At 33.1% G+C, this 13,772-nt stretch overlaps 1 protein-coding gene across 6 annotated transcripts in view; it reads right to left on the reverse strand.

The window, feature by feature from the left end:
- The window catches only part of DMD (dystrophin), a gene marked incomplete at its 3' end in the record, with an annotated part of 2,539,585 nt that overhangs the window by 1,538,321 nt on the left and 987,492 nt on the right, over positions 1-13,772 (reverse strand). For all 6 annotated transcript variants that reach the window (XM_081277777.1, XM_081277778.1, XM_081277780.1 and 3 more), the window contains 2 exons: positions 8,023-8,211; positions 6,614-6,795 (listed from right to left, as the gene is read on the reverse strand). In XM_081277777.1, coding sequence (XP_081133903.1) covers positions 6,614-6,795; positions 8,023-8,211 — 371 coding nt within the window. The remainder of the gene's footprint in view (positions 1-6,613; positions 6,796-8,022; positions 8,212-13,772) is intronic.

The raw sequence follows: 13,772 nt of genomic DNA on the forward strand, positions 1-13,772 counted from the left end.
TGGTAGGTAATAAATGTTAGTTGGATGGATGAAATAGGGATTAAACTTAATTTGGTAATTATCATTATTTATGAGAGAAGATTCTGCCAAAAATGCTGCTCTCTCATTTCTATTAATTCTAGAGATTTGGCTTTCTTGTTTATAATTTAAACTGTAAGAGACACATACTTTATATTAGTAAAAAAAAGAATGTTGACATTAACAGAATTAGTTGTTGACAGACATTAACAGCATTTTCAGAAAAAAAAAAAAAAGATACTGTGGCCATATCCATTTACAACTTGACCAAATGCCAGGGTAATATGTAAATAACTGTTGCCTCTCATTAGGCCAGCAATATGTTATCAATACTCTTATATTGTATCTATTATATATTCTTGCTCCAGAGTCTTCATATTCCATTAGTTACCTATGGGAAATGGTATTAATACATGCTCTGCATGAAACATCACTAGCACAATTTCTGGAGATTCTGAAAAAATAAGATATTTGTTCCACCTTACTTGATAGAAAAATATAGAGAGAAGGTGTGTAAGTAGAGGTATACAAAGGAGGTTGGATTAATACTATTTTATGCCAAGAATGGTGGGGCACCACTATTATTCCAGCAACTTGGGAGTCTGAGGCAGATCAAGTTCAAGTTCAAGTTCAAGGCCAGCCTCAGTAACATATTGAGAACCCCTAGCAATTTAGCAACACCCTGTCACAAACTAAAAAGTAAAATAAAATATAAAGTGTAGCTCAATTGTGAAGCAACCCTGGATTCAATCACCAGTATCTATGTATGTATGTATATATGTATGTACCTATCTTTCTCTATATATGTATATGTTATATATAACTATATATTACATATACTATATTATTATGTATAATTTATATATATATAATATATAATATTTTGTAATCATTTTAGTTATTTCAGTGCTTCACAAAATCAATATGTTTAGGAATCACCTAGGATCTTGTTAAATTTCAGATTCTGATTCTGCAGATCAGACTGAGAACAAAGCCTGTGTGTTTTTAACAAGTTCTCAGGTAATGCTAATATTGCTAGTCCTCGGGCCACTTTGATCTGCAAGAAATTATCATTCTGACATTACTGGATGAAGTAAAAGAAAATCAATGATTTCGCAAACTGTGATATAATATTACAAGTAAGAGTTGAGATTATGCAGCTTTAAAATTACAACAAATTCAGTTCAAACATAAGAGCTACCTGAAGTATTTTATTGTGCGGTTCATCCATCCATTCATTCATATATTCATATATGTAATATGTCAGTCACTTCATTTGAGGAAAAACAACTCACCATTTGTTCAGCTCCTCCTTTACTCTATACACTCTCACATATATTATTTCATTTCAAGATTGGAACATACATTTGGGGGGAAAAAGATGAACCATATTTGTTAGACACAGTTTTCTCTCCAGTCAATGTGTTGATGTTAATTCCCAATGATTTTCCACGTTATCACTTGTGTTTTTACCCATATTCTATTCATATCGCTCCTCCTGCTGATATAAACCAGAACATAACTTCACTTGGCCTCCTTACTGACTTGGTTTCATGTTTTTCCCATACCAGCACAAAGGTTTTAGTTTTCCCCTGCATGTCCTAACCACAATTATCAGAGAAGTTGATGGAACTTGCTGTGCTTATCTTTATGGATCCTTGTAGAAATGCCAGTAAATCTCTTTTGCTCTCTGCAGGTTGCATTTTTTCAATCAAATTAATTAGTTTATTCATAGAGAAGAAAATCTTCTGTTGTCCCTACACCAGTTGTCTTCTTGTACTTCCACAGTTGGAAGTTTTGTCTTTTTCCTCTCTCTCCCTCACCTCCTACTACCCTTAGGGTATTATGCTACATAAAACGGAAACAAAACAAAAAATCATTTAGCTTCTTTCTAACTTAGGATTTCTAACTGAAGAATGTCAGCAGACATTGGGTTGTTTTCATTGTTTTGTTTTGATTAATGAAACCAGTATCGCTTAACTCTCTTATTTCCATGTGCTAGGCATGCTTAGAGATTTGTGACTAACCAATATCAGCATAGTGATTCTAGTTCATAGCATGTTTTAACAAACTTTTTCAGTGTATTAGTTTTCACTTCATCATTAATTTAAATGCATGGGTACCAGAATTGGGGAGGAAAGAAAAAAGGAAGGAAAGAATCAAATGAGAGTGGAGTTAAAAATAAAAGTGGAAGAAAGGAAGGAAAACCATTAATATTTTTATGTTTTAACTGAATTCTTTGTGTGCATATTTTAAATGTCTTCATTGTGAAAAAATAATTTCAAATGCAATTTTCATCATTCTGATCATGCAGAAAAAATTCTCAAATATACTCTGAAAAAAATGAATGAGGTAATTTGAGTTGGATTATATATATGGAATATTATATATATATATATATATATATATATATATATATATATAGAGAGAGAGAGAGAGAGAGAGAGAGAGAGAGAGAATGCAAATTGATATGATATGGTTAAAGTACTTAACCTATGAAAAAACATGTTATTTTTAAGTATGATCTTTCTTTACATTTTATAATGATTTTGCAGTCACAAACTACTTTTTCAAACTATATCTCAACCAGCATCTTTTATTGGTGTATTAGTCTCACAGACCTGTCATTGTTGTATAAATCAGTTGAAACCAAGGATCACAGAGGAGAAGTATATTGCCCCAGTTCACATTTAAAAAATGTTTGAGAAAGTGAGAGCTTCTCCTTTAAATAAACTGGTGAAGATTTTAGACACAGTGAAAATGAGAGAATGTTATTACTCATTTCTAAAAATCTCATTATTTTGAATAATTATTGTTTATAAGACAAATAGCAGTTCCTAGATGTATAAAGTAGTGCCTGTAAGAACAAAGCAAGGATTACCATTTCCAAAGCAAAAATCATTTTAGCTGTTAAAAAGGGAAAAAATGAACTAAAAATAAATACAAAGAAAAGGCTAAACACAACTACTACCTTGTTTAAAACACTAAAATCTGGCATATTGCAATGCACTAATAACTGTCCTCCCTTTATTCCATGGCTTAGCTAATATGACTTCTTTTTTTTTTTAAGTTTTAGGTGGACACAATACCTTTTTATTTTTTTTATGTGGTGCTGAGGATCAAACCCAGGGCCTCACACATGCGAGAAGAGCCCCAGCCCTAGCCCCTAATATGCCTTCTTGATAGGTCTCCTACTTAAAGCCTTCTATGGCTTTTTCTTCAACTCAATCTAGAACTCAATGCCCTTATCTTTTACCTTTACAGAGGCTGGCATATATTATCAGGTACCTACTTGTATTTCAATCATATATCATGCCTTATCCCTCTAAGCTTCCCTCCTGCAACTCTTCAGTCCCATAGGCCTTTTGATCCCTCCACCAAGCTGACCTATCCCTTTTTTATGGCCTTTGGACTGGTTATTCCTACTGCCTGAGATACTCTTCATCCTTATCTGCAAATGCTGATTTCTTCCAGTCATTCAAATCTCAAGCTAAATGATACTAACATTGAAAGTCCTTCCTGGATCACAAAGTTGAAAAGTAGCCCCTCAACCACTCTAACATACTACCTTTCAGTCTCTAAAATCTATATTCCTATTTGCTATTTTTCTTGTTTGTGGTCTTTTTATTATTGGCTGTCAGTGACTCCAGAATATAAGCTCCATGAGATCTGGGACTTTACCTCTTATGATTACTATTGTGTTCTCAGTGCCTTGAGTTATATCATAACTCAATGTCTTCCAATAATGTTATTAATATACATATATATATACATTATATATACATTAATATATATGTACATTAATATACATATATATCACATATATATCACAATGAATATATATCAAACAATTTGTTGTTAGTAAATATATTGACAGATAAAATTAACAAATGCTGAATATAAATGTTTTTAAATTTTAATTGCAAGTTTATCTTTATTTCAAATTTTCTTTTTTACTTTTGTTATATCAATTTAAGGACTCTTGCATGGTTTCAGTTATACCTAATATGCTTAGAGAAAACATAATTATCATTCCTCTCATCCCTAAACCTAGTATTAGGCAGGGATAATGGCTTCTGACTTGTCTATCCACATCCTTTCTTTGGAAGAGAGAGACAAGAAGTATAGACTAATGCATTTTTGGTTACTAGCAATTTACTAGACTAAATCAATAATATGTTTGGAAATAATATGTAATGCTCCAAACTGAAGTTAGTCATAAGTATAATGATTATGATAGAAAAAACTTGCTGATATTAACTTAAAGCATTAAATAAAATCTAGAATTAATATTTTTGAATGACAATGTCCTTCGTTCCTAATCAGATTTTTGTTTCCTCCCAAAATACTGTCAAAAATAAGGTCCAGCAAAATTTGCATAATGCCTTATCTCATTTAATAGAATTTAATAGGTTTTATGCATGAACATGCACAAAGTTAGCACAATTGGCATCAAATTCTCAGTTATCCACAAACATTCGTATTTCTCAATTTGCTTTGTTTAAATAAAATTTTGTGTATGTGTATTCAAAGTAATTATCTAGAAAATACTATGTTTTACAAGGGGTTCCTTATTAGTGTCTCAATTTTAATACTCTTAAGTTGTTTTCATGAAAGCTATGATGACTAAAAGGTTGCTCTTGCATTCCTGATGATCATTCTAAAAATCTTAACACAAAAAAGTACCCCAATTTTTCCTATGATCAAAGGTATTTCTATGCTGAACTTATTTAAGTAGTACTATTGCCACTTTAGGATTTTTATCCTCCATTGTGATGTGGGTGAGAAAATCACATACACATTTTGTATGTATGAACATTGGGTATCATCTAATGATAGATGTCCCTTTAACAAGGGAATTTTTTGAAATAAATTTTTTTAAATGTTATAATAATAGAAGACGTGGAATTTCAATTCCAGTTGGAATTATCTTTTTCTCACAACTCATTCTCACACTGCAATTAATTAATTGATTAGTATGAATAATTAATACCATGTTGTTAGTCCTAATGAAAAAAGGGAGCACAGGAATAATGGGAAAATGTATTTAGTTTCCTGAAGAATATTGAAAAATGAAGTTCTCAAAAGAGAACACTGAAGTATCAGTATGGGAAGGTCAGTAAAAGAAGAGATTGAATTTTTAACTTTTTTTTTCCCCCTGAGGTTACTCTAGTTAAGTCACATAGATCATTGCAAAAAGAAGTTCTAGCTTGTAGACAGTTGGCATATGACCACAAGTAGGTGGTTCTGTATCTTATGATTTATGATGATAAATGAGTGAAGTAAATAAATTGACCTGTGGGTATTAGGGGGAGGCAAACTCAATACTTATAACTATTATAATTCTCACCTCCAAGGTTAGGTGCAATCATTTCAGCAGGGAAAACATGTCAATATGCATAGACTAATATCTCTTAGCTTGGAATATTGATATAGTTTTGAAAATTCTTTCTTAAATAGGCCTTACTCTTCTTTCAAAAAGACATGGGCTTAAAAATGTGTTTTCCCCCCTCCTTATTGTCATACTATAATTTTGTACCAGAATAGCAATCCTCCCAGCATATCTAATGAGTTTCTTTAGTCCTATTTTAAAGCTTTTAATCTTTATAAATAATAGCTAAGTAAACTTAAGGCACTTGGACAATTTTGTTAGCTTAATGTATTCAAATACACAGTTGGCACTTCATTTCTTTTCATTTAAAAATAAATCGATCTTGTCTCGATAGGCTCTACATGAATACACACACCTAACAATATAAATCAAAGCAACACATCCAGAATGATGAAATCTGCTTTTTACCTTTACAAGAAATATGCTATTTTCAGAAAGGTCTCAAAAACTTTTTATTAAGTCAATATAAAATCTCAAAATAATTCATAGTCATACTGTATTTGAATAAGGATTTCTAAATGCAGTTGAGAAACTTTTTTTAATTTCTAGAGGATTTCCATAAACACATGAGTAACTCTTTAATATCTTCATGGGCTTTTCCTTCAGAAGTTTCCTGTCAACTGTAGCTAATAGGTGATTTTATGTACATGGATTCCTGTGTATGCTTCTGTGCCTTCTACATTCATTATGACAAAATGTTGGATATTCTTAAAGCATAGTTCTATAGATAACAGTCTACCTATGTGATATCTCCACTTCTGTTGCAAAACTGAAAACCCATAGTTACTGACATGACAATCCAACTATAATGTCTCATGAAGAAAAGCCACAAGCCTTAAAAACAAACTGAGAATCCAGCCTAAGCTACCAAGCTGCATCAAAATAATAGTAAGATTCTAAACCTTGCTCTTTTTATTTAATTTTTTCACAGTATATTAATAGACCTTTATTTTATTCATTTATATGCAGTGCTGAGAATCAAACCCAGTGCCTCACACCTGCTTGGCAAGTGCTCTACCACTGAGCCACAACTCCAGCCTGCTCTTTTTATTTTGAGATGGGGGTCTCACCAAGTTGCCCTGGCTGGCCTTGAACTCATGATCTTCCTGCCTCAATCTTCCAGGTAGCAGGGATTACAGACATGTGCCATGTTATCTGGATAAATTTGCTATTTTTGTTAGTTAAATATAAATGAAGACTTACTTGCTTTGTTTTTCCATGCTAGCTACCCTGAGGCATTCCCATCTTGAATTTAGGAGATTCATTTGTTCTTGTACTTCAGTTTCTTCATCTTCTGATAATTTTCCTGCTCCAATCAGTTGACTTCCCAACTGTAGAACATTACCAACTCGTCCCTGATGGGATGTCAAATCCATCATATATCCCTGACAAAAAAAAGTTAACAATTATAATAAATGCTTTATGCAATTGAATTTGATTTATTTTTTGAGTTTTAAACCTGTAGTTCATTAAATGTATGTTCCCATTAAAAGTATTTCATTTTTTTTTGGGGGGGGGGTACCAGGGATTAAACTGAGGGGCACTCAACCACTAAACCACATCCCCAGCCCTATTTTATATTTTATTTAGAGACAAAGTCTCACTGAGTTGCTTAGTGCCCCACTTTTGCTGAGGTTGGCTTTGAACTGGCGATCCTCCTGCCTCAGCCTCCCAAGCCACTGGGATTACAGGCATGTGCCATGGCACCCGGCAGCATTTCAATCTCAAATGAAACTGTAAACTATTATTTTTAGTTGTCAATGGACTTTATTTTATTTATATGCAATGCTGAGAATTGAACCCAGTAACTCACACATGCTAAGCAAGCACTCTACCCACAACCCCAGCCCTGTAAACCATTTTTTAACTATTTATTTTTTAGTTGTAGTTGGACACAATATTTTATTTATTTATTTTTGTGCGGTACTGAGGACTGAACCCAGGGCCTTGCACTTGCTAGGCAAGTGCTCTACCACTGAGTCACAATCCCAGCCCTGTAAACATTTTTAATATGAATTAAAATTACTATCTTAGGACACTTTCTATAGAAGCAAACCCTGAGAAAGAGATTTTAGTGCAAGTGATTTATTAAGAAAGAGCTCCCAGAAGGATGTGCAGGAGTACTGAAGAAGCAAGAAAGAGTGTAGGAAGGGGAGGAAGCCGAGCAAGCATATTATCTTGGGCTTTTCCTTCAGAAGAGAAGTTTCCTGAAGTCTCCCTTTGAAGGTAGTACAACCCACTATCACTCAGGTATTCTGAGGTATACTTCAGAATTATGATTTTTGATGGTAACTGTTGGAACACACCTATATTTGAACATACCTAAGAATTATCCCTTGTTATTGCCTTGGCATAAGGGGGCTGGGATTTTAAATTCTTACAGGAGTCATTGGCAAACCAGATCTTAACCCCTTGGAGGGTTGTTCTCCAAAAGAGAACTTCAAGTACTGGCTGATGAAATCCTAAGCACATAAACATTATTTGTTTCCATCTCAAAATGAAACTATATTTACAAATTACAATGCTCTTTTATAGAGTGAGAAAAAAAGAAAGAGGGACGTGCCATTATAAGTCATGTGCTTGATTTCATAAATCAATGCTTTTTATTTTACCTCATGAGTATGAAATTGTTCTTTTACTTCTTCTACATCATTCGAAATCTCTCCTTGTGCTTGCAACGTGTCTTCAGCAGAAAGAAGCCATGAGAGTACTTCTTCTAAAGCTGTTTGGTAACTGTCCAGGTTTACTTCAGTCTCCATCAATGAACTGCCAAATGACTTGTCTTCAGAAGCTTCCAAATGCTGAACAATAAAATAAATTGGGTGTTATACAATTAGTGTCTTTGCAGACTGTTCCAGTACATTAAATGATAAATCGAATGAAATATTTAAATGCTAGAAATGTCCACTTGCATTATCAGAGACATGAACAGCAGACACATACAATACCAAGCCTGAATTTTAACATCCTCACAAATACACAAATTCACAAATGACAGCTGGCATCCACACTAAATTAAGATTTTATTAATGCTCTTCTGGATTACTATAAAGAGTGAATTAGTATATGATCTTTATAGGTTGCCTTTAAAATGCTATGCAATTTCATCCATAGGTTACATTTTCCAGTTCATATTTAAAATATTTTACACATACATTACTGGGATTATATTTACATGTATTTGGAATTCCTTTAAAGGAAACATTTCTTCCAAGATGACCTTGTATAAGAAAATATTTCCAAAACTTCACAGAACAGTAAAAGTATCAATAAGAAAATAACTGTGTGTGTAGAGGAGATGAAGATAAATTTTTTAAAAATATGTTGAAGACTTGTCTAAAATTTCTAACAGGATAAAAAATTTTATAAATTTAGCATTTATTTCCAGGAGACAAATAACTTAACTAGCAAGACAATTTCTTACTCTTGCTATGAAATAGGTGCTAACCAATATAATTACTTAGATATTAAATAAATATAAGTAAACTGTTACAAATATGTTTATTGAAATTTCCACTAGAATCCTAAAGCTAAGTATAAACAGTACAAAGTGCCCATTCTCTAAAGAAAAAAATCTAAGCTCTTATGAAGGAATTGCTAAAAGGTTATCATAAAACTGATCTCACAACCCCTAACCTACTATCTAGCTCAAAGGTGCTTAAGGTGAAGAAAGGATATTGACTGGAGAAATTTTATTAGAAAGGGTTCTTCTGGAGTGGGTGGACTTCTGAATGGCCAAAACTCCCCACCCAAAGCCAAGCAATAGAGACAGGGTCATTTACACAATTCAGCATTCACCTCTAAACCTGGCATGCATTGGCTGATATTCAGCTACTATGAGAACAATTCCATGAAGCATCAGAAGATATCTGTTGGGATGACTTATGTGCTGTTTTAACCTTAGGACAATTATTAAGGGGAAATATTTGAATAAATAGAAAAGTCTACGTAAGTTTTTCTTTGAGTCAAATGCACTGATGACAGGTTTCTGGGCATCAGAAATCATAACTGTATTTAAGAGTTTCATGATGAAGTAAAGAACATAGGCAAACAGTTCATGGAGTTAAACAGAGTCAATAGAATATTGAAAAAGTGTTTGGAAAAGGAGTCTTGTGTGCACCCCAATTACTGCAAGCCAGCACAGGATCCTAACAAGAAGATTTTGAAAATGAAACAAAAGGCAACATAAAATTTCCAGGAGCTATTTGGAAATTTTATGTTCTTGCCTAGAGGAAACCCAACTTTTTAAAAATATATACATTATTTTGTTTATTTTTACGTGGTTCTGAAGATCAACCCCAGTGCATCACATGTGCTAGGATAGTGTTCTACCACTGAGCCACAACCCCAGCCCTGGAAATTCAACTTTTGATGGTTTTCCCCCTGGTATGACTGTCTTATATTTCTAGACCACCTCAATGCTGGGCCTTAGCCAACTGAGCTGCCAGCAACAACCTAACTGTGCTCTTATGATAAATTCTCCAGTTTTAAAACCAATATAATTGTAAATTTCCCCCAACTGTTAAATCCTTTAAGATTACAAAGCATAGTGGCAATTGTTAGAGTTATCTTTTCATCAAACAATGTACTCCTTTCCTGTTTATAGAGAACTATTCAAAATAGGCCATCCTGGTAAGTCAAAATCACCTACCTTTAGTATCTCAAATAGAGAATTATTCACATGGGATCCCAAAGGGATCTGTAATGTATTACACATTCCATAGTGTATCCTTTTTTTTATCTTGAAATATTAATAGTCAATATAAAAGTAAGCATTAAGGAGAAAAGTTAAAATGGTAGCCTAAAGAGATGTGTCTAGGTGGAATCACGATTGTGAACCTGTGTACTTACCACAGGACTCTGAATTCAAAAGGAACCCAAGTTTGGGCTGGGGCTGTAGATCAGTGGTAGACTACTTGCCTAGCATGTGTGAGGCACTGCATTTGATCCTTAGCACCACATAAAAATAAGCAAATAAAATAAAGGCATGCTATCCGTCTATAACTACAACAAAAAAGGAACCCAAGTTTATTTTATCTGTTGTTGCTATTTTTAACTTTTTAATAATTTTGTCTTAGTACCTGGGTTTTTAAAGAGAAGTCCAATGGGATGAGGAAGCATGGATTTGAGAAGAGGAGATACATGCAATACGTGTGTCTAGTGTTTTCAATGCCCCTTGAGTACAGAAGTCTGATGAACTCACAGTATTTAAGTTTAACAAGACTCAAAGAGAATACAAGTTGAGACTGTTATGTCTGTAACTGAGTAAAGGAGGGCACTCAGAGCCCCAGCCCCTGGTAGATCATGCTTCCCATTTGAATCAGACCTTATTTGAAATGCAGAAAGAAGGCAATTCTAATAAAACACAAAAGACCAAGAACCCCTATCATGTCTTTTCCTCTATGTGCTACCTGCCTGCTTGAGCAACTTACACTGAAATTGATCACACAGAAAGAAAAAGTTAAAGGACCCATAGTTCCTTTTGCATTTCAGTCGTTGCTTACTCAGTAAGCTGAAAAGAGGAAGTATTGCTAGAATATAAGCATTTCAAAAAGTAAAATAAAAACAACTAATTTGTGTGTTTCTACATTCTGGTAAGAATGAATACATATACATTTTCTAGCAATGAGATGCAAATTATACAATCTGGTGATTTTTTTATGAGCTAAACACTCTTAAAATGGCATTCACAACTGAAATTGCACAATATAACAATGAACAGTAAAATCCAGCTTAACACTTTAAATTTTTAACTGTCTTTATTCACTATAATGTTAAATAGCAAATAAACACCATGAAAAGTGAGAGGGAGCATGGGATAAACAGCTTTATATTTTAGTAATTTTAATATACTCTTTTCCTACTCTTTGAATAAGGAGTTGTGCATTTCATTGGGGGGGGGGTACAGGCAGTGCTGGGAATTGAACCCAGGACTTTGAGCATGTTAGGCGAGTGCCTACCACTAAGCCATATCCCCAGCCTCCAAGCATTTCATTTTTAACTGGGACCTCCAAATTATGAAACCAGTCTTGAATCTAAATTAAAAACACTTCAATCCAATTCTGAACTTCTGCCTTCTCTAGGTTACAAGTGAGAGGAAATGGGATATTTATTATGGCAGTAGTAGAATGTGTTTGTTAACCTCAGGGGCTTTAGAGATAAACAGTGGCTGTTTGTATCTTGACTCTGTTCAAAGGTCTTATCATATTGGGAAGCTACTTAGCCCTTCTATAACTCTGATATATAAAATAGGAACAGTAATACTTTCTTCCCTAATAAGATCATGCTAAGATTTAAAGAAGAGTATATAAAGCACTTAGTAGAATGCCTGACTTTTTATAATAACACAATAAATCATGTTATAGTTGTAATTATTATTAGATTCCTATTTACATAAGAACTATTTTGAAACATATCCTGCCCCAAGGTTATCTGTTTAAGTCACTTCCCAGATTTCTGGAACCAGACAATTATTGTAGAAAAATGACTCCAAAAACGTAGAAGCTTCAATGATTTAAATAAGCTGTTACAGATTTGAAGCTAAATTTAGTGTCTTCTTTAGAGTTCTTTAAAATCATTAGAAATCTTGCATTCAAATATCTTCTCTAAATAATAAATTGTAAAAAGCATATAATTCAATTTATACAACACTATACCATTGTGCAAATTTAATTAAAAATTAAATAACATTTACTGATAGTTAATATAGGCATACATTTTGGAGAAAAATTTAAAAGCCATATTTTTTAAATGCATGTCCTTTAAAAGACATCTAAATGATTTGTCTGAAGATGTTCATAAAACAAAACCTTTTCACAGATAACCTTCTTAAATTTACATTAAAACATGCATGACCAGGGCTGGTCATGGATGACCGCTCAAGTGGTAGTGTGCTCGCCTGGCATGCGCAGGGTGCTGGGTTTGATCCTCAGCACCACATAAAAAATATGTTGTGTCCACCGAAAACTAAAAAATAAATATTAAAAAATTCTCTCCCTCTCTCTTTCTCTCTCTCTCTCTCTCTCTCTCCCTCCCTCCCTCCCTCCCTTCCTCCCTCCCTCTCAAAAAAAAAAGCATGGATGAGCTGAGTAAAAATATGAGTAACTTAATTATCTACATCCATAACATCAACTATATATACATACATTTCACTATATACAAAATTATGATCAAACTTGTCATTTTGGCTCTGAACAATTCTTTCTTTATATAAACCATTGTTTTTTATATTCAAATTTATTATCTATCAGTGATTTATGAAATAAAATTTGTAGGTTGTGACAAGGAATATTTTTAAATTAAAATTTAAAATAAGAGTCTCTCACTTATACTAAGGATTATTATTATTTTCAAAATCCTTGTTTCAGTTTTGCATGCTGTATGTTTGTATATCTATGTGTATGTGTTTGTGTGTTTGTGTTTACACATGCACATTTCTTCTGGGTCAAATTATTTTTTTTCTGCAGTTCATGAAACAAAATTGGAAATGATTCTAGGATTTCAGATGAGGTGAGTTAATGAAAGAGTAAACTTGCTTGAATTCCACATTTGTTCATTTTCAGTAGAACCCTTGGAATAAAAGACACTTAATTTAAAACATCTTTCACAAACTATTCACAGTTAAAGAGACAATAGAGAGGGTTATGCTTTAAGTTTCAACATTCTTAAATATGTTTTTATCATCATAGAATTTCATATAGAACATATGTGTGTGGCCAGTTTATATATGCCATATATCACGACACATTTTCTAGGAAACTTGAAACTTTTTTGTGAAAGATACGAGTACAAGAAATACACTCATTTATAAATTGGGTTATTTGGTTTTTTGGTGTTACGTTTTTGAGTTCTTTATATATTCTGGATATTGAAGCCCTATCTCAGAAGCTGGTAGCAAAGGTCCTGTCCCATTCTGTAAGCTCTTGCTTCATACTCTTGTTTACTTCACTGTGCAGAAGATTTGAATTCAATAGCATTGCATTTATTGATTTTGGGTTTTACTTCTTGTGCTTTCCGGATCTTATTAAGAAAGTTGGTTCCTGTGGCAACATGTTGAAGTGTTGGGTCTGCATTTTCTCCTAGCAGTTGCTCAGTTTCTAGTCTAATTCCTAGGTCTTATCCACTTTGAATTTAATTTTGTGCAAGTTGATAAACAGGGGTTCAGTTTCATTCTTCTACATATAGATATTTCTCAAAAGAAGAAATATACAAATGGCCAACAAATGCATGAAAAAAATGTTCAACATCACTAGCAATTAGAGAAATGCAAATAAAAACTACACTTAGATTTCATCTCACTCCAGGCAAAATGGCAATTATCAGTTAATAATAATAATTATTATTATTGTTACTACAAGTAACA

Source organism: Spermophilus citellus (genome assembly GCF_964194105.1).
Source record: "Spermophilus citellus genome assembly, chromosome: X".
NCBI classification, from domain to species: Eukaryota; Metazoa; Chordata; class Mammalia; order Rodentia; family Sciuridae; genus Spermophilus; species Spermophilus citellus.